Source organism: Desmodus rotundus, chromosome 8, assembly GCF_022682495.2.
Source record: "Desmodus rotundus isolate HL8 chromosome 8, HLdesRot8A.1, whole genome shotgun sequence".
Lineage (NCBI taxonomy): Eukaryota > Metazoa > Chordata > Mammalia > Chiroptera > Phyllostomidae > Desmodus > Desmodus rotundus.
This window is the reverse complement of record NC_071394.1, coordinates 86,154,984-86,176,899: the sequence shown is the minus strand read 5'-3', so window position 1 is coordinate 86,176,899 and position 21,916 is coordinate 86,154,984. Positions and strand designations below refer to the sequence as shown.

The 21,916-nt window shown below is 48.9% G+C and overlaps 1 protein-coding gene across 4 annotated transcripts in view; it reads right to left on the bottom strand.

Moving 5' to 3' along the window:
- ARHGEF3 (Rho guanine nucleotide exchange factor 3) overlaps positions 1 to 21,916 on the bottom strand; it is a 309,293-nt gene that overhangs the window by 260,808 nt on the left and 26,569 nt on the right. For all 4 annotated transcript variants that reach the window (XM_053929748.2, XM_024556529.4, XM_045192228.2 and 1 more), the window contains exon 2: positions 10,447 to 10,538. In XM_053929748.2, coding sequence (XP_053785723.1) covers positions 10,447 to 10,490 — 44 coding nt within the window. In that variant the 5' untranslated portion in view covers positions 10,491 to 10,538. The remainder of the gene's footprint in view (positions 1 to 10,446; positions 10,539 to 21,916) is intronic.

Genomic DNA, 21,916 nt, shown 5'->3' with positions numbered 1-21,916 from the left:
CTCTGCAAAACTTCCCTTCCACCGCGACATTCTACCCTGAGGAGGCCTTGCTTCTACCCGAATGTTATAAACAGGGTACTGGAGACTGTTACATAAAGCACACTCTAGCCAAACCTGACCTGGGTCTATTAAAAAAGGAGAGACATTAAAAAAAAAAGCGCGAAGACTTTCTCTGAAGTGTCTTCCTCAGCATGCACATGCCTGTAAGATTGATAGCAAACAGACTCAATTTTATTTGAAAGTGTTAACAAATAAACAAACAAAAATGTAAGAGCTGTACTTACATATGACTTGTTTCTATAATTTTTTAAAAAGTGACCTTGCCCTGTGTTTAGGGTGAGAGAGAATTTTTTATTACAAAGGCTTTTCCTTCCCAACATGTGTTAGAATTATGGTCACTATAACGTCTCTACCAGGTCTAAGCCAAAACACAATGCAGGCTCTGGTCTTAACCAGGGGTCAACTCTGTGTCACCAACCATGGGCCATCTTGACCTTAGAGGGGTGACAATGTCACCAGTGAGGACTGGTCACTTGGAAATGCTGTTCCTGAACCTACTCCAGCCTCTGGGCTTCACTTGACATTCATGAGAGAGGACAGACAGAGGAAGGAGGTGGGTGGCACTACGAGGACACACTCAGACAAATCCAGAACGACAATCTGGCTCTTTAAATGCCAGTGTCATAGCATAGAGAGACAAGGGAAGGCCCTGTCCTGGACTGATGGGAACAAAGAGCCATAAAACCAAATGCAGTGCTTCAGCCAAGGATGGTCCCTGGATGGGCGGATGGGGGCTGAGGGAGAAGAAAACAGCTGTAAAATGTATTTTGTTACAACTGAGGACATTTGGACGTGAACTGGATATTAGCAGATATTCTAAAATTACTGTAAATTTACAGAGGCAGATAATAGAAGGTGATTATGCAGGAGAACTTTGCTGTTTTTAGGAGTATAGGCCAAAGTATTGAGGGGTGAGGTGTCAGAACGTCTGCAACTTGGTTCCAAATGGTTCGGGAAGCAGTGTCTGTGTGTACACACAGGTCGGATGAGGCAAAATGTTCAAACAAAATCTAGGTGAAGAAAATGGCATTCTGGAAACCTTTCTGTAGGTTTGCGAAGTTTCCAAGTATACAGTTGGGTAGAAAAACACAATGTAAAACGTAGCTCCTTTGATAACATGTCATAAACAGGTAAAGGACACAAAGCAAGGGGCTGTTGGGTGTTTAACTGGTGACCAGGGTTCTGATCGCTTCAGAACTCAGAATATACCTACTGCCCACGAGCACAGCGTTCCTTCCGAATGCTGGTAGTTTCATGATACTTCTTTTTTCACTTTCCACCAAAGGGGAAAGTGTGCCTTCCGCTTGGAATGCTCACCACCCCCCACCCAGGAAAGCATCCGCAGATTTCGTCAGAGAGGTGAAACCGCCCCCCTTGAATTTGCTTTGGGAAACAGAAAACAGGTTATTAAAGCTCACCCCCGGCTCCATCACTATAACCTACAGAATATTCTGTCGCTGTGATTATGAGGTGAACCGCTGACTTCCCCGGTGATCAGAGCGTCTGCGCAGGCAGGGACAGCATTCAGTTCCCGCTCACTCCTTCACAGCAGTCACTCAGTAAACACTTGTGATGTGAATGAGATACTATACAGCCCTTTGTGTGCATGTAAAGATAATGTAACAAGAAATGATTGACAAGGAAGAAGCATAACAAAATGGTGATTAGAACAACATTGAAAATTTAAAATTGGGAAAAAATATATGAAAACCCCTGAACTACCAAAACTAAAACAGTAGCTATATGGGGGTGGGGACTGCGAAAATGAGTTGCCATGGAAAAGTCCTAGGCGCATGATCAGTACACCGAAGAGATGAGGACTGCAGTGACTTGGGGGTAGGGGGACGGTAAGTAAAGCAAGGGGCGGGGGGAGTCGGGAAATGGGGAAAACTTTTCTCACTTGTTGGAATTTACAGATGGAAAAAAAATCCTTAGTTCTAACACGAGGACAACCTGGTCAAAACACAACTCGGCTCCGCCTGATTAACTGCCGCCATTCACGGCTACAGCACACCCAGTTCTAACTCCACCTCTGCCGCGAGCTCCCGCACATGCCTCTCTGGGCGGATTCCTCACCAGCAGGTGAGAGGGCGGCTCTAAGGGAGCGACGAGATCACAACCACAAGAAATCTAACGTACAGTATATTGAATATAGACAATAATGTGCTGTAAGTACGTCATGTGCTAAATATCATTACGACAAAAACCATATTACAATAAATAAACACATCAAAGCAACGTGCTATATACCTTAAATTTATATAATATTACATGTCAAGTTTACTCCAATTTAAAAAAATCATATCCAATGATTCTATCAAAAGGACAAAAGATATCTCTATTTCTTTCTTTCAATTGCTTGTAATCCTTAAGGTTTCTACAGGTAATTTGTTATTCATTTTGGAAATAAAGAAAAGACTTACATTTTCTTGAAGCAGTTTTTAAAAAGAGGTTTATAAACAGATCACAATAACATATCCTGCTCTTGGCCACGGATCCTGAGTAGATTAGTTGGGAGACAGTGTTAGTCATGAAACCTCAAAGCTATGAGAAATCTTCACCATTTTACATTTACAAAGTGCTCCGCAGTTCACCTAGGAATCTCCCATTGTCCAGCCCCACCCACTCGCTTCAGCGGTCAGGAAACTGCCCTCAGAGGGCTGGCTCCTGCAGCTGAAGCTGGGTCGCACTGGGAGAGCCCACGGGGCACACCTCAGTGACTTTGTGTTAGTAGGTTGAAGATAGCCATGGTGGGAATATTTACACCATGGAAATAGGCAAACACTACAAATTTGAGCTTTTTGTCCCCCGCACATGCCAATTTAACCTCTCCCTCCCCTTAATCCTACCCCTAAACTAAGACTTGACCTCCAGCCTTCCTCCTTCCTACTCAGGGCTCCTTTCACCCTGTTCCCGCTTCCTGTTTAGTTTCTTGCCCTTGTAAAACTGTAAGCTGGGCTGCAAAGCCTTTTAGGGCAGGGACCCTACTAGATTAATATCTGGCCCCTGCCTGTCCTGGTCACAAATCTATTCCTGAGCACAGCACAGTGCCTGGCACACAACGGGCCCTTGATCGATACCCATCCTTGAAGAAGACACTGGCTCCTACTCAGAGATTACTCACACCTACAACAGTGCATTCAGGTGGACAAAGGCCACATGCAGCTCAAGTCCCAGCAGTGATGCCTGGGAAATCCTGAACCCGAGTTCTCATCCTCTCTCCCACCTAAAGAACAAAAGTCTCTAGACTCTCCCCATCCACACCCTCGCAGAACACCCCAGACAAAACCAGCGCTTCATAAATGCATCTTGCTAATTCTGCACTTCTGTGGGCCCAAGGAGCATGTCAGCCGTCGGTGTTCACATGCCCCCACCCCCATCCTTCCGCAGCTCTCCAAGCCTGATTCTTGGCCCTCAGTTGAAAAGGTTGATCTAGCTCCAGGCAAAGGCAACGCCCAGCAGGAATTTTCTATCACATTCCCCCGGAGGGAGACTGACACACGGGTTCTCCCACCCACATGACTCAGCATCAGGACAGATGCTGCCTTCCCCCCGCCACCGTCTGTCCACAGGGCAGGGGCCGGGGGAGCTTCGGCTCCCATATGAATGTGGACCAGGGACAAAACCCTCAAAGGCACTCTTTTCCCACCTGCTGTGTCCCCTGAGTTGTGTTTCCTGGTGCCGCCTCACAGTGCTGTGCCCTTTTGAATCCTGCCAGTTTGTGCACTTTAAAACATTTCCCAGCTACATGCTGCATACCAGACCCTGCTAGGCCCTGCTTTAAGCCCCTCTGTGTCCCAGTACATGGTGCATCTTCCCCTCTAGACTGTAAGCATGGTCGCCGTCTGACTGTATCCCCAGGGTGCCTGACAGAGTGCTGAGCACGTGGTAGGTACTCAAATAATTACTGAACAGTTTTTTTGAAAAAGTGATCACCACACGTTAGTGGTGGAAAGTGGGGGCATGTGTTCCAACAGCTCCTCTTGGCTCTGTGCTTGGTGGAAGAATGATTTACAGGCTGATAATGACTAATGTGCTGAGTGTTAGCCGGGTGCCCGGTGACCATAACTGAGCCTTTCTTACCACACTGAACCTTCACATCAACTTTATGCCCTAAGCACCGCTGCTACCCACCCTCACAGGCGGTGGACTGAGACCTGGGAATCCCAACAACCACTCCAGGATCTCTCCACCTCCCCGAACACCCTCCTGGCAGTTCCCTTGTCACCAGGGCCACCCTGTGAGGAGAGTGCCTAGATGAGACTAGAATATCCACTCTCTGCGCCTCAGTGGGTTATCTGGGCCTAAGCCCAGCCCCACCCCTGGGCAGCCACAGCGGCTGCTCCCTACTCAGAGCAGAGGGACTCTGAGCTCCCGTCTACGAGGAGGAGGTAGGATGAAGGTTCCCATCAGATAAGAACCAGTCAGGTGGTGTCTGACATGCAGTAGGTGCTCACTCATAATTCTGAACTGACACGTGAAGGCGTAAGATAAGGACAAGGGGCCCAAGCCTGCCAGTGAGAAGGACCCCAGCTCACCAGGAGCCAACCCCACTTTCCCCGAGGAGAGGGGCACCCCAGAAGCCCTGCCCACAGACCTCACACCCCTGTGTAGGAACACAGTTTTTCTCCTGTGATTTATGGACATTTTGTCTTTTAACCAGGCGACTTTATTGTGAGGAGACCTGCTCCCACAGTATTTGTTGCATGAGCAACCATTACTTGTCACTTGTACTTCTGGATGCTGACTCACAAGGACACGGGATTTCTAGCAAATTAAGCCCCAGGGGAGAGCAGTTTTCGGCTGCCAGCAGTGAGTGTGGGTGGATCACATCGCCTCTCTGTGCCTCAGTGTCCCCAGCTGTGCAGCAATGGAGTTACTAGGCGAGCAAATTTCTGATGTTCGAAGTGGAGAATTTTGAGGGAAGAAGTGCTTGCCCTTTTTGGAAAGCCCTCCTACAAATGAGCTTGTGGTGAAACGGGCAGATGGTGAGGACCCAGCCCTGCTGGAAGAATGTAACGGTTTAAGTCTGTTCACTCATTCGCCCATTCACTCACGTATGCATGCGTTTGGTAGCTCAGTCAGTCAGTCAGTTAACATCCCATCACGGCTCAGCAGCCTTAAACACTTGAAGAAAATGCTCAAAGAAGGGATTCAGCCTTCCAGAGGGCCTTCACTCTCAGATTGCACAAATGCATGTTTCTTCTTTGAAAATTAAAATCATCTCTGGCCTGCTCATTTCTTTCAGTGTGTTTTGAGCATCTCCTTTGTGCCAGCTCTGCTAGACATAATTCTCCTGCAAGGAAGGTCTCGTCTGGGGTGTGACACCCCCACCTCTAGCCCAGGAAGGGCCCAGGACACCATAGGCTTTCAGCCTGTCACAGTGGCTTTGGTGGACCGAACTGGCTAGAAAACAGATTTTTACATGGCACTGTGAAGGCATGTACCCAAAATCGAGATTTGCCCCAGAGTCCTGTGCCACGTTAGTGCTCGGGGGAGGCCGATCTGTGCCACCTTTAGACTGAGTTAGCTCCCGCGCACCCCCCCCCCCCCCGCCCCGCCCGGGTTGTTCTCTTCTCCAGTCTGCTTATCAGCTCGCATGCATCTCCGCCTTAGGCCAGAGTTGTTTTGCTCACTGATTATTATTAGCTTTTCGTTCACTGCCCAAAGGGATGTGTGGTGCCTGCTCCACTTCCTCCTGCCTCCAGAAGTTCGACCTTGAGAAGCTGGAAACCCAGCACAAGGGAGAGCCTAACCTCTCCTGATCTGAGGCTGTAGCCTTAACTCTCAGACTCACCAGCCCTGCAACCTGGGACAAAGCACTTCATCTCTCCACAGTGACTTCTTGGAGATTCCATCAGCATTTCCCAGTCTGCTCCTTAGGACATGGTTTCCTCCAAACATCAGTAGGCATTGCAGGGGAAAAATGGGGACTCTCGCCAAACCTGTTTGGGCACTGCTGGCTTAAGCTCAGTCAAATGTGATCTTTCTCACAGGACCCAAAAGGACCTATAAAAGGTCAGTGTGCACGGAGGCATCTCTCAAGAGAAGTGACCCGCTGCTGTACCAATCACCCTGGGAAATGCAAGACAGGAGATCTTGTAGCAAGGGGGAGGTGAGAAGCCCAGGGGCTTTCTTCCTTGACAGACTGAGTCAAAGATACCAGTTTGCTTTAAGTCTGAGCCCCATAATTACCTGTGATATGGGGGCAGCTATTTAAAATTGTTTTTTCATCTGCAAAACAGAAGCAAACAATGTGTATTCTGCTCAGCTGCTGTGATATTTGGAGACAATGTATATAAAACCCCCTTAGGAGGTGCCCCAAACTAGCAGATAGTATTAGCATTGGCTGTGTGGATTAGTGGGGCTCACTGCAGGGCTTTTTCAATGGCGTCCTGGCAGATCCTCTAAGATGCTCCCCCAATTAGTGCCTTAGGCCAGTACAAGGACAGACAAAGACTTGGTTTGGTGAAAAATCATAACGAAGCAGAACAAGGGGTTCAGGAGGCTGAGTCTGTGTCCAGGTTCTCCATTTTTTGCTATAAGACCACCGCCCAGTCCTTTGCCTCTCCAAACCTCAGCTTCTTGTCTGTAAAACAGTATTACTCTCCTCACAGGGTCTTCATGTGTCTCAAGATCACGCACACTCCTTAAATTACTTTAGTAATAATTTAATACTAAGCTGTCTATGGGGTTATGCCCATGAATGTAATAAGGAGTTCCTATCCCACTTCCATATTCATTCAACAGGTGTTTAGTGAGTGACTACTGTATCCCCGGCACGGCCCTGAGGAATCAAAGAGAAGACACATAGAGCCTTTCTGCCCTCATGGGGCTTACAGTTTTTTAAATAGTATACCTAAAATTTTAGGATTGAAAGGAGACTCATCAACCAACCCCTTTCTTTTAAGCCAATGAGGAATCTGAGAAAGTAAAGAGGTACCCAGGGTCACATAGCCAGGTGTTTGCCTACAGTGATATTTTAAAGTTGGTAATAAAAATAAAATGCTAAACCATTCAAAAACCCAACATCTGCATCCTTGGCTATTTTGCTTTGCGTCCTAGGCACCCCACTGAAGTATAGTGAACAAAACAGGCAAGATGAAGAAGTTTCTCCATGGAATTCGCAGTCCAGTAGGGGAGGTAGACACTAAAGTAGTAAATACACAGAGGATGAGAAACTGAGTTACCTGACTGCCATTTCTAAAACACAAGTCTCGGCCTACCAGTCTCCCGATAGAAAAATCTTCCTGGGTTCCTCACTCTGTGCGGCAATACAAATAAACAAAATTGGAAAACAGCTGCCTTTATTAGGTGCTTACGATATGCCAGATGCTTTACTATGATTAACTCAGGACATGCCCCAACAACCCGTGGCAGGAGATGCTATTATTGTCCCCGTTAACCAATGAGGAACTGAAGTTTTCCACTTAACTAGTGCTCATAGTGTACGCAGCTGCCTCCTCAACCCCCAAATCTCGGAATTCCCTAAGAATTCATTTTTGTCCCTGGGGCACACAGGAGTGTTCAATAAATGCCCACTGAATGAATAATCAATTGATTGACCAAAGGGCCGGTTTCCTTCAAGGCACTGTCTGCTAATAAGCTCTAGTTTTGGAACCAGAGCCGGTCGGTCTCCTGATAATCACAAGTGAGGTAGCTGTGATGTTGAGCAGAGTCAGAGCCAGACCCCGGAGCCCTGAGAGCAAGGTTTGCCTCTGTGAACTTGGACCACTATTTCCTCACTCTAGGCCAGACTGCTTAACACTGTGATCACGAAGACACAAGAAATGATACAATGAACCTAGATCCCTTCTAGCTCTAGAGTTTAGATCTCTGAAACATGATGAGGAGGGCGTGCCCAGGAAGGCCTTTGAAGTTGCACTCTGCCTGCTTTTAGAACCAGAACTAAAGTGAAACGTTTTAGGGCAGGACGGGGATCAGGCGAGTGCAGAAAGAGCCTCTGCCTCCACAGCTCAGTGGGTGGGTTTATCTTAATAAAGTAGATTTTCTCCCTCTGACAAATATGCTCCACCTGGAAAACCTCTTTTCCAGAGAAGTGTTTTGGATGTAGCGAGGCTGCTACCCCCTGGACCCCAGAACACAGGGGCTGGTGTTACGCAAGAGTCCATGTTCACATGCTGGAAGGGGACAAGAACCCCAAACCACCACTCCCAGTTCCTACACTCTCCTCTGGGAAGGCCCCCCTGAGGAATAACAACTGAGTGTGGTCAAGGCAACCACAAACACGGCGCGATGGCTCTACAGCTACGTCCACACGGAGAACTCACCACCCGGCAAGTGGGAGTCTGTCAGTCACTTAAAGTGAGAGCAACGACTAGGAGCTGGGGCTCCACAGAGAAAAAGAGTTTTTGTTGTTATTCTGTTTGCTGTTGGGGTTGGTTTTAAATGAATTTCTGTCCTAAGGTCACCTGTTGGCCATAATGGGGTTAATGTTACAAGTTCTTAACTTATAGGACCATTGTGAGAATTAAATGAGATAAGTAAGCTAAGTGACCCACACAGAGCCTGACACATGGCAAATACTCATATTGTTGCCTTTGATGATGGTGGAGTGATGTGATGGTGGTGGTGGTGGTGACGATGGTGGTGGTGATGGTGGAGGTGATGGTGGTAGTGATGGTGGTATTGGGGATGGTGCTGGTGGTGACAATGGTGGTGGTAGTGAGGGTGATGGTGGTAGTGGTGGCGGATAAAACCACCTGAAAGAAAAATCCTAGCAAGGGCTCTTCCAAACCCCCTCGGGGATCAAAAGAGAAGCAGGTAATCCTGTGACGACCTCTCCTGGACACACTTGAACACTTTTCAGAAGAGAAAAGGAAGTGGCACCTCCCCCTGGGAAGGCCCAAGGCTGCCCAGTTGCCCTGAGCCTCGGGGGAGTTCACTGGGTGCCTGTGAGGAGAGAGGGTCACTGGGACCATTGGGAGATGAAACCAGGTAACAGAGACCTGAGAAGATGAACTTCCCCAGAGTAAAGAGATCGGGGAGGAAATTACAATCACAGAGAGAGGCCACTGCTCAACAACAGACTAGTTAAAATGAAAAGAAAGCATCAAGAGCAGAGGTGTGGCAGGAGGCGGGCAAGCAGGAAAGCTGGTACCCTGTTGACAAGGTGCTCCTTACAAAACGATTTGGCAGTGTTTAAAATCTTAAATGCATACACAGGATGACCCAACAACTTCATTCCTCAGTAACCACCTAAGAAAACAGTCTGTCCACGTGTTCAGGAGGCATATACCACAAGTACATCACGACAGAGTTACAAAGGCATAAAGCAGAACCCGCCCACCCATACCAGCAGGAAAACAGCTCAATAAACAGGAAGATTCTCGTACTACACATTACTGTCTTGAAAACATTTTAAGACATATAACTGAATTATTTTTAAAGGTTACAAAATAGATCAACGACCATAGTATTACAGCCCATATTTAAAGAACAGAAAGAAAGAAAAAAGAAAGGAAGGGAAGAATGCCTCTTTTCTATGTTCAAAGGCACCTAAGAAAAGTTCTGGAAGGAAATGCACAAAGTGCATCACCTCAGGGAGAGGCAGGTGTGGGGAGGGGGCTGGGAATAAAGTTGGGGGAGGGTCGGGTCAATGGGGACTGCATTCTTATTTTTAACTAGGAAAATGTATTCATGCACTTCCTGGGTACTAAATTAAATTAATACATTTTTTTTAAGGAAAAAACAAAGAGGAGATGGAAGGAAGAAGAGATGATGACTTCAAGAAAAGACATAGCTGCCCAGAGGAAGGGTTTGCCCACGCCTCGTCTTGGAGGGCTGGCCACACACGAACGCACAGATACTGAACATCTCAGCGGGTGTCCACAGTTCGTTCGCTGGGATAGGTGTCCAAGGTTTTTGGAATCAAGTATTTAATTTTGTAATACATCAGTTCTGTTTATACCAACTCTTCCTTCCAAATCCTAGAAAAATCCCCTCATACTCAACAAAAATATCTCAAAGGTATCTTTCTTCTAGTGTCAGAAATAAGAGATATTAATAGGGACACATGAAATTTGGCTATCTCTAAATTTTTGATGGCCTCCACAGACTTATATAGGCAAAGACAAAGCTCGGCATTGCATTTAATTGTTGCGTGTAAAAGAAATTACAAGCCCTGGCCAGTATGGCTCAGCTGGTTAGAGCATCATTCTGTACACCAGAAAGCTGGGTGTTTGATCCCCAGTCAGGGTACATGCCTAGGTGGTGGGTTCAATCCCAGGTTGGGGTGCGTATGAGAGGCCACCAATCAATGTTTCTCTCTCACATTAATGTTTCTCTCTCTCTCTCTCCCCCACCCTAAAATCAATAAATCTATTTTCAAAATTTTTTTAATTTAATTTTTAAAGATATTTTTACCTTTCCTTGTGTTCTTCCATTCCTCTGAAGACACACTGACTCATTACCGGGAATTGTCCACAGACACAGCTGGGCAGGCCCAGGTTTTCTTTCTAAAAAAGAAAAACAAACAACATTTATACCTGGGTGCATTTATGTTATAAACGTACAGTAATTTGAATTAAATACATAAAGGGGAGTAGGTGAAAGGCTGTCCAGTGTCCATCAGAATCCATTCTCCCCTTCCTCCACAGTTGTTCAAACTTTAACAGGGACTGCATTTCCCAGGCATCATCGCAACCAGGCGCAGCCAGGAATCTGAATTCCCAAACAGATGTGAGAGATGATGCGTGCCACTTCTCTTTCCAGGTCTTAAGAAACGGGCATGCCTCATCCTACGGCCCCACTGGCTGGAACTCAGCTCTGACCGTGCAGATGATGACAATGCTCTTGGAAATAACAGAGCAACAAGATAGAGGGCACCTGGGTCTGTGACCGTGTGGAGCATGGCCACCTTCTCACCTTGTTCTTTGAGTCACTGTTGCATTGGGTCCTGTTTTTATGGCTTCTTAACTCTCACCCCAGTTGGCACAATGATTAAGTATCTCCACTGAGACCCCTCTGAGGGTGGATTTGGTTCTTTGGAGCTTGGGGCATTCTGTGTCTATGGAGACTGGTAAAAGCCAAACTATTTTTGGTTACAATTTTGGTAAAACCATGTGCATTTTCAAGCAGGTTACACAACCGGTGTTTGGTGGATGAAGAGGAGTTGATGCGCATTTATTATCTTCTAGTGCGAAGACTCTCAAGCACCTGCAGGGCACCTGGTACAGGATTAGAAATGCTGGGATCCACAAGTATGAGTGCTGAACCTTGTTTCACAAAGTGACCACTTGAAATGGTAAAATGCCGTCCAAATGTAAATGGTACCCACATGGAAGGATTCAAGTCTATGTGCTAGGAATGACAAAGACTAAAAGAAAGACATGGGGACAGAGACAGAGCTAGAGAGAGATCGTGCCACTGGGTGGAGGATTCCGCCCACTATTCCACTCCCTGAGCATTTGCCCCAAGGGGGTCTGAGATATCTGAGGCCCTCACTTCAGTCTCAGCACAAACCACCTACTTCATTTGGTGTCAGCCAAACAGTTGTCAGTTTCAATGATAAAAGAACGGGTTTTGCAGACCATATTGAGGGATAGTGCGCCAGTCTCCAACCTGGTGCGTCCTCAGCGAAAGGAAGTCCAGGGTAATTCTGACACCATGATCTTCACGCTGGTGCCTCCTTAGGCCCAGCTCCACTGCATCGGCTGTGTTGACTGCCGAGCCTCATGGGCCTGCTTGGCCAAATCTCCGTCATATGCTTCATCGGGGGTCTGGCCTTCTCCCCGATGAAAACACCATTTGGATTAACTCTCAGATCCAGGTGAGCAGGACCAGATACCTGGGACCCCTGCACCATAAGGCATTGGACAGTCAGTACTGGGGAGAATCCCCAGCTACAGCTTCCAACACTGCTCCTTTAATTGCAAAGAGCACACCATAAGGTATTTTTAGCATCTGGATCCCAATCTGGTGCCACTGACCTGGCTTCCATCAGAGCTTAACTTCATCAGCTGAGGTATGTGCATCACGGAGGGCTCAGAACAAGGCAAAAGGGAAGATGTGGATCCCGGAAGGAAGAGAGAGGGAAGGGTAGTGGGACTTGAGCTCAGTCCCAGAGATGCCATTGCATCCCCACTATGAAGGGAGAGGGGAGAAAACAAGCAGCCAGCCCTCGAGTTGCTTCTGCAGCTGTGAACACCTCAGCCTGCCTCACCTCAGCCTGGAAGCCACATTTGCACAGCGTACCGAGCTCTTCTACAACGAAGGACCTGCCACAGAGGGATTCAACACCGATGTCCCAAGATGGTGTCAACAGCAGACCTCTCCACATAGCCGCATTTCCCAAGCAGCAGTCAGATATCAGAGCCTGTCCTCCACCGGCTCACCAGCTCCTTGTGGGTCAAGGGGTTCAGATTTTCCTTCTACGTTTTAGAGAAGGTATCCCATAGACAGCCATCAATAAACTATTGCCCTTCATCCTATGGCTAAAGGGAGGCATTTGGGTACCTGGCTCTGTACCCCAACACTGAAGGATGCCCAAGAGCCCATGGATTAACTCATTCAATTCTCATATCAGCCCTAGGAGGTCTCACTTAGCACGTCACTTAAGGAATCAGGAAACTGAGCACAAAGAGGTTAAGATTTTTTCAAAGGTCAAACAGACAGCACATGGTAAAGCTAAGACTTAAATCAGGCATTTGTTCTCGGGATCTGCGTTCCTAACCACAGTACTATAATGTGCATGGTAAAGCTCAGTGCATCTGAATGAATGAATGAATGAATGAATGAACGAACAAATAGTTTCAAAAGCAGTTTCAGGACTGTGGGGAGACAGTGTCTCTATAAAGCCCTAGAAAGATGGACCACGGGCCTGACCTCACCCACTCTGGATGTCAACTAAGTGGGCAATATTCCCAGACCCCTCTCCAGGCAGCCACTCAGCCCCCTAAACACTCTGAATCCAGAATTGCCAACTTCTGTAAAAGGAATTTATGTGCTTAATACCTTTGTTGGTAACAACCACAGCCACGGCTGACTCAGACTCAGCACCTCCTGTGTGTGGGCAGTAAACCCAGGCTCTCACCCGGAGGCTCCACTCACCCACCAGGCCCCCAGGGAAGGCGGGATCACACCCATTTGATAGATGGCAAAACCAGAGCCCCAGGCGGCTGGGATTAGTTTAGGATCACACCACTTGATAAGGGCAGTTTTCAAACTCTGAGGACCTGGCTGAATGTCCAGGCTTTTTTCTCACATCCCAATACCCACTACTCACCCTGGTTAATCAGAAAGTTCCCCAAATGAATGCTGTTCGAATTCTTCAGCCGGAAAGTTCTACATGAATCTAAATGTCCATCAGCATTTCCCAGCGAGGAACTCTGGCACTGCCCCTTCCTCATTCCTCTCCTCGGCCGGCCAGATCGGCACTGGCCAGCCCTGCTAAGCATCAACCTCCTGCCAAGTACCCACTGCACATAAAGTTCTGCTAGTTCTTCACCGAAAAATCTCTCTTCTCGGGAAGCACCAAGCGTCGGTGAAGATGTGAAGCAACCAGAACTCTCCCACCCTGCTGCTGGAGGGAGCATAAACAGGTCCAACCACCTAGAAGACTGTGGCCATAACTATTCAACCTCGCGGTACACAGGTGCATCAAAAGGCATTTTCTAGAATGTTCTCACTAGTACTACACATAACAGCCGTGCATTAGCTTCCTATTGCCGTAAAAACAAATTACCACAAACTCAGTGGCCCAAAAGAGCACAACTTAATCGTCTTTTAGGTCTGGAGTTCAGAAATGGATCTAAAATGGGACAGCCGGGCTGCACTTCTTCTGGAGGCTCTAGGGGAGAATCCATCCCCATGCCTTTTCCAGTGTCTAGAGCTCACCTGCATCCCTAGCTCATGGCCCCTTCCTCCATTTCAGAGCCAGCAACGTAACCCCATCTCTTTCCTCTCTCATCTCTGCTTCCACTGTCACATCTCATTCTCTGAGCCAGACCTTCCTGCACCCCTCTTCTAACGATCCTTGTGACCACATTGGGCCCACCCAGATAATTCAGGATCATCTTCCCATGTCAGGACCCTTAGTTTTGCCACGTAAGGTAACATAGGCACAGGCATTACCAGTGAGTGGCACCTGTGACCAGGGATTAGGAGGGCTATTTTTGGCCTCCCTCCAGCCCCAAACCAGAAGTGACCCAAATGCTCGTCAGCTGTAGAGTGAATAAAATAAATGATGGTATTGCCCAACAATGAGAATGGACGGTCTACAGCTGCATGTAACAGCAAGTCTGACCCTCACAAGCCAATGCTGAGCCAAAGACGCCAAACACAAGAACACTTGCTACATGAGTCTGTCTGCAGAAAGGGAAGACCCAGGTACCCCAAACTGTTAGCTGTTGGGATGGTGGGTGTAGTGGGGAGGCAGTGGGTGGGAGAAAGCACGGGGGGCCACTGGGGTGCTGGCAGGGCTCTGCTCTTAGTCTGGGCACCTGCTTCCACAAGGGTGTTGTTTGCCGAGCTCCCTCAGTCCGCACAGTCGCGGGACGTGCACTTCTCTGTGGGCATGTCACGCCTCAATACGAAGCTTTAAACACTTTTATAACAACTATTTTGTCTATTCAAAGGTTTCCCCACACGCCACCCAAGTTCTCAGTAATCTTCTCAAAAAATTCATTTGTTGAGTGTTTGTTTCTATAAATCAATATAGCTGTGCTAAATTTCCCAACTCTGCATCCTACAATTTGAGGTCCATAGTTATGAAAACCCAATAAATGCATTTATAACTGAAGAAGAAGAGGCGGAATGGGAGGAGGAGGAGGAAGGGAGAGAGAATTGGTGGGGAGGAGGAAGCAGCAGCAGAAGCAGTTGCTCCTTCTCTCCTCTCTCATCCCATCCCCACCCCACGGGCATGCGTCGTTTCACCTCTGGATGAAGCAGAGCCAGGCTGACTCCTCAACACCCACACTCTGCCCGTCATGGCCCAGAACGTTCCCCTGAAACCTGCTGCATGGTCGTTCCTCAGTCTCTCTTCACTCCTTTCACCCACCCGACATGCCTATGGTAAGCCCCTCTTCTCCCAGGAGCTTCCTCCAAACTTCTGTAGGACTTGCGATACAAACCACAGCATTTGAACTTGATTGCTACTGTTACGTATTAATTGCTAATAGTATCAAGAGCCTTACTGTAATTCCCCAGACAGACAGCAAACTCTCAAGAACAGAATCAGCTCTTACACACTCAGTTCTCCTCCTAGTTCTGACTACATGTGAACTTCTAATGCTAGTTAATAATAACTGCTACTAAAAAGAATAGCCTTTGTTGAGTATCTATCATGCATTAGGTTCAGTGGTCCTTACGCATTATTTCATTTTCTCTTCTCCCACCCAGGGAAGTGGGTGCTATCATGGTACTTCTTTTGAATAGGACATAATTTTGAGACACAGAATGGCTAGTTAACTGGCCCAAGGTCCCTCAGTGGTCACAGGAAAGATAGGATTTCAACCTGGTTCCAGAGCCTTTGCTCTTGACCCAGACTCCACTCTGCTTTTGTAATGCCCCACCCAAACTGGGGGCCAGGCATGTCACTGGTGTTTAATAAACATTTTGACATGTTTGATCACCCACCAAAAAAAGAGGAAAAGGTACACTCAGTGGGTTAAAATTCTTCACAAGTATATAAATAAAAAATCAAGACTCTTCATCATATGAGATCTTTTTAGCCTCAGATCACAAAAGAAGACACAGCTTCTGGAGAGATTTGCAAAAGCTCCGCGTGCTCATTGGTCCGACATTCAGTGGGCTTCATAAACATTTATCAGTAAGTAAGAGTCAGGGTTTGTCCTCCAGGCTTTTATCAGAAGAAGGAGAGAACTGGGTACTTTTGGGGAGGGCGGGGGGCAGTCTGCCAACCTCAGGGCCAAAACCAAAGTCAGAGTTGAAGGCTGATTGGACAACTGAGGATATGACCACAAAGTCCCAAGCCACCTGGCCCAGATGACCTCACCTCCCCTACAGCCCAGAAACATGACCAGAGGCCTTGACTGAAAACAAGGCCACTACGCCTAAGGGCTCCTGAGGCCACTAAACTGGACCAGAGATAACAACAGGGGGCAGCGGCCACAAACCTGGCAGTGGCGTCAAGCCTGAGCGCTCCTTCCCTGAAGGCCTAGCCCAAGGTCAGTGACCAAACAGTGCTGGAGCCAGTGTGGACACAGCAGCCCCCACCCCGTCCTCCCACTGATCTGCTCACAGCGCCTATGTGGACACAAAGGAGAGTCTGCCCCGGGAGTGTGCAGGCTACTGAGGAGACACTATTTTTAATTGGCTGCCTCTGAGGAGGGACATGGGGCTGGCTGGAGGCTAGGGCGGGCTTCAGTTACATCTGTGCCGCTAGCAATTTTTGCAAAATCAAACAAAAAAAAGTGTTTATGTATTGTGGGATTGCTAAACTGTCAGAGTTTTAAAAAACACACCGACCATGACAGTACAGTGTGATTTAGCAGTAACAAGAGAGATGCACAGTTTCAGGGGGAGCAGCGCTTCGTCGGCCTGCGTGAACCACGGACAGGCTCCACCTCAGTGGTTGTGCACCCCCAGGTTAAATGAGATAATCTACATAGAGTGTTTAGCCAAGAAGACAAACTCACTTAGTGGTTGGTGTTATCTATTTTTATTTGTATTTCTACTCCATCTCTCTGGAGGCCAGACACTGTGGAGGTCCCGGAGGGTTGTTAGGGCAAGACTTCGGAAATGAGGTCCACCCTCTGATAGACATCTTGAAAACCCAATCACTCACATTCCCACGGGCCTCCTACGTCTGCAGTGCTCCTGCGCATGCCTTCCTCACCCAGATCCCACCAGCACGCACGGGTCTCCCCACCTGTACCGGGGTTTGTGGCCCCCCACTGACAAGTACACTGACAAGTACAATACTCTCTGAACAAAGGAACACTGTCAGCCAACTGCCTTCTGCATTCTAATGAAGGTGACACAAGCCTGCTGTAGAATCAGGGCACCGCAGAGGCCATCGCCACACAACTAAAGAAACAAAGGGCCCTCACAGGGGGCTGGCCGCCAAGATGCACAGAAAAATGAGGCTCCGAGAGACGAAACCCCACCGCACCCTCCTGAGCCCTTGTGTCACCCTGTCAAAGGAAGGTGTATGCTGGGGACTTCAGGTACTGTTTTCCAGACACAACGTCAAGTTGTCCCACAAAGAAATGGATGAAAAGGCCATTGTGAGATCATACTTGCTGCGACACAGACTTTAAACCCCACTCCTGCCAGGCAGGCTTCAGGTTCAGTACTTGACTCTCCGCAGGGCTTAATCACAAGCACAGGGCGGCTGAGCATGCCATGGCAGTGGGCAGCACTGCACGTGTAAATGCTGGCGGCGTGGGCACGGCCTCTACCGCACGCTCGCTCAGCGAGGGTCGAGAGGAGTTAGGTCAGTCTCAGGGCCTCGTCACAAGTCTCCAGTCTTCGCAGTGGAAGACCAGATCCCAGATTCCAGAACGAGGGTTCAGTGGGGACACCACCAGGGGCCAAGTCCTGTCCAGCTCCAGCCTGCCTGTCTCTAGGCCAAAGGGTGTTCTGACTTCAACCAGGGCATCTCCCATCCTATGCAACTCCTATGCTCAGGTGTTGGGTAAACTCTCTTATTACAAAACAGTTCCAATGCAAAAAAAGAAGCTTTAAAAATGTTACTTTATACAAAGTAGCCACCACCTGCCTGCCTCTTTCTAGGGCTCTTCCAATAATGTCTTCAGTGGACACTCGGTGCATGTCTGTTGGTAAACAGAGAGCATGCTTATCCACTCGGGGAGGGCCCAGAGGCAGGAGGGAGCGACACCTGGTTGGAGCGGCCTGGGGTTTCCCACCTGTGCTGTCTGCTGTTAGACAGACACTGTCCAAGCAGAGTCTGGCTGAGGGATGGCATGCAGGCTGCCCAGGGACTGGGGACCGTGTCATCACTGTCCTCCTCTTCCTCACCACAGGCAACAGTGACAGCAGCCTTCCTCCGTGCCGGGCACCCTGCATAGAGCTTCAAATGCTTGAACCCATCTGCCTCTTGCAGCCACCTTGTGAGGCAGGATCCTTCTCACAGATGAGGAAACTGAGGCACAGAGGGGTTCAAGTGACCTGCCCAGGCTTACGGAGCTAGTGAGCAGGAGACCCAGGGATAAGCATAAAAAACCAATGATGCTTGTTCCCCCCTCACCCAAACAGAAAAGTCCACAGTGGAGGTAACAGTCATGCTAAATGACCCTCCTTCACAGAACTGATCACACTCACTCTCTCAGCTAGGGGCCTGCAGTCGGGCTGGCCTCCTCCATGGCCATCCGCCGCCTGTAAGGGCGGGTGTTTAAGTACAGCACTCTAAATGCCCAGGTGAGCTCTCTTTTAATCCCGACCGTAAACAATGCTTCGGGAACTGTATGTAGCCAGACACTTGGAGACAATGTAAATTCTCTGAAATCTACGGGGCTTCAGTTAAAGGGAGGGGATGACCACGACACATCAGGGGACTGTTCTAAACCCGTATCGAGTCACCCAGATCCCCACGGCATGCACACTGCTACCCACATTGCACTCAGAAGGGAACGAGCTCCAGCACAAGCAGCCTGGCCAAGCTCCAGCAGCTAGAAATGGACAACGGGGATTACACAGCTGAGTCTGTCCGATCCCTGTGTCCAGGCCTCCAAACTTCCACTGTCCTATAGGTTCTTTTACCTGAGTAAACATGCAGCCCGACTCCCCCATAGTGTAAAACTCTCTGGCTAAATAAATCTTAGCTCCATCTCTGTGCTCTGACATCAAGTGTAAGCTGAGAAAGACCCTGAAAGTGGGGACCAATCACAGTCTTCTGGCACTGGAGGGCAAATTCTAAGTCAGTGAGAAAATCCTGCAGAGTCCCAAATCCCCCTTGGAAGCCCCTCAGGAAGGTGCAGCCTGGAGAGGGGCTCTACGTCCCTCAGGGAGCCCAGCAAGGCCCAGTGCTGGAGGAGGTGGGCAGTGTGAGCTGCACTCCAGGTAAAGTCGGCCGTCAGGACAGCGGGAAAACACACAGACCTGTAGCCCTCAGGCTCACACACGGGACTGCTGCTCACTAACTGGGGTGTGTGGAAGGTGGGGCCAGCGCAGGGGACCCACAGATTCACCATCCCCAATCTCCCACTCTCTCCAGAACATAAAGTCACTTACATGAAACAGTGGGGCTAAATCGTTGTTTCTTTTTTCTAAGAGCTTCTAGTTTAGTTTATCTAAGTTAAACTCAAGAGAAATGTGATTCCATAATACTGTAATTCTACAACGCCATGATTTTCTGTAGCTACTAAAACATCTGTATTGTGAATTAAAAAACATTTATACAATACAGACAACTGACTGAAGCCTCGTGCTCTGAAGTAAGACTGCTTGGTCTCTAATTTGAAGCTTCAGGAGCTGGGATGCTGAGCAAACAGGAGGATGGAAAGAAGGGGGAAGCACTTCCCAAGAAAATGAAAACACCTAGGGAGGAGCCATTCCAGACCCACCCAGAAGGCAAGACTGTACAGGCACCGAGATCTCAAGAGGCAGTAAACTGGCTGCCTCAGCCACAGAGACAAAGAAAGTGACTGGGGTGACAGTCACTCTAGTTGAGCCTATGAGCCTCTACCACTCCCGCTGGCCCAGACACACAGAGGCTGTCAGCCCACCCTGCCCCTCCTCCCCAACCCCAGGCGCAGAGAGCTGGATCTGTCTCGGAGAGGCCCTCCAGGGTTCCAGATCCCTCCCCTCCGCTCCCAGAAGCACACGCCCACAGCACACACAAAAAATGACAATGAGCCATGAGCAATCTGGAGTCAGCCAGCCAAGTCACATGTGCAGCATTGGCTTCCCTCTGCCAGCAGCTGGCCCTTCACCCACTGCTCCCACTGCTCGGGCAGAGGAGAATAAAGCAGGGAGACACTCCTGACACTGTATTGGGACCTCTATCCCTCAGCAGCCTTGCACCAGGCAAGGGCAAGGCTGTACCCTCTATTCAGTACAAACCCATCCAGAAATGTGCAGGAGGGAGAGGAGTGAAGGAGGACCCTTCCTCTGTGTCCAGGGGGGAGCAGACAACGGGAAGTGGCAGATGCTTCAAGAGGCCAAGTCTAGTACTTGAGCCCTGTCTTCTGCTGGGGCCAGAGCTGTTGGTCCCCATCATCTCCTTCCCTAGGGGCTAGGAGGGTGAATGAGACCATAAACCAAAGCAAATTTGCGGACAGAGGCCCCCAGGTTGTTGGGGCATCAGCCGTGATAAAGACACTTCCCCTTGGTAGTCACTGGAGGAAGCAGAGGGACATTCAAGTTCAAAACAGCTGGGCGTTTTAATTCTTGCTGATTGCAGGAGGGGAGCAGCTGTTGCCATTACCCAGAAACCCCACCTGGTGGACTGGCACCAAGAAAACCAACCTCACCCAGCAGGGCCAGACCTGTCAGGGCCTGTGACTGAGGCCAAGGTCCTTTCGCTTCCATGAAGAGTCACAGGATGTCGGAGACAGGAGGGCACACAGTCCTCAGAGCCCACGGGAGTCCTGATGCGGTGGGGCACAGAACCATCCACGCACAGACTCAAGCTGGCCCCCAGCTCAGACCTTCTGAATCAGAATCTCCCAGGCCGGGCCTGAGAACTTATACTTTACAAGCCCCTCCCAGGTGACTGAGGCAGCTGGCACAGCACTGGGCTCCTCTGGAAACTGGATCCATCCAGCCCGCTGGTTTATCTGTGAGAGGTGAAGGCCACACCACGCATACAGTTGTTGATGGTTCACTCATTCACACACTCATTCATCCTGGCAGCATTTACCCAGGGTCACCCTTGTAACCAGCTCTGAGAAGACAAAGTTCCTGGCCGACAGGAAGTGGCTGGGCCCACCTAGGAAGCCCCTCAGCGGATGTTTAGGCTCCAGGACCTATGCTTTGGGCTTTGAGGGAAAACAAAACTAAGGCTGATAAGAAGAGGAATCCAGAAACTGATGACTGGACAGGAATTCTAACAGAGAAGCTAGGTCTGGGAGGCTGAGAGGTGGCTTCATGGCAAAGGGAGGAAGATCTGCACTTACCCAGCACCCACTGCGTGCCAGCCCCTTGACCACTGTCTGCAGTGTTGACAGTCACAACCCTGCGGGGGTCATGCAGATCCCCGCCTTACAGATGAGAGCCATGAGGCTCAGGCTGCGGTGAAATGCCATGCTGAGGACCTGATGCCAACAGCGCTGGGGCCGGGATTAGAACCCCAGCAGCCAAAACACTTGCTCTTTTCACTATGCCCCCTCCTCCTTCTGAGGCAGGGCACCTCTATCCACGCACACCATGAATCCAGAGACCCAGGAGGTGTCCTTGACCTTTCTCTCATCTTTTTAATTTTTTTTATTGTCATTTAATTACAGTTGTCCCTATTCCCCCCATCTTACTCTCCCTTGCCCTACCCACCCCCCACCTCCTACAGTTATTCCTCCCCCCTGTTGTCTTTGTCTATGGGTCCTTCATACATGTTCCTTGACTTGACCCTGCTCCTTCTTTCCCCCATTACCCCTGCCACCCTCCCTTCTGGTCACTCTCAGTTTGTTCTTTTTTTCCATGTCTCTAGTTCTATTTTGCTTGCTTATTTGTTTTGTTCATTAGGTTCCTCTTATAGGTGAGATCATATGGTATTTGTCTTTCACCACCTGGTTTATTTCACTTAGCACAATACTCTCCAGTTCTATCCACACTGTCACAAAGGGTAGGAGCTCCTTCTTTCTTTCTGCTGCATAGTATTCCATTGCGTAAATGTACCAGTTTTTTGATCCACTCATTTACTGATGGGCACTTAGGCTGTTTTCAGCACTTGGCTATTTTGTAAATTGTGCTGCTG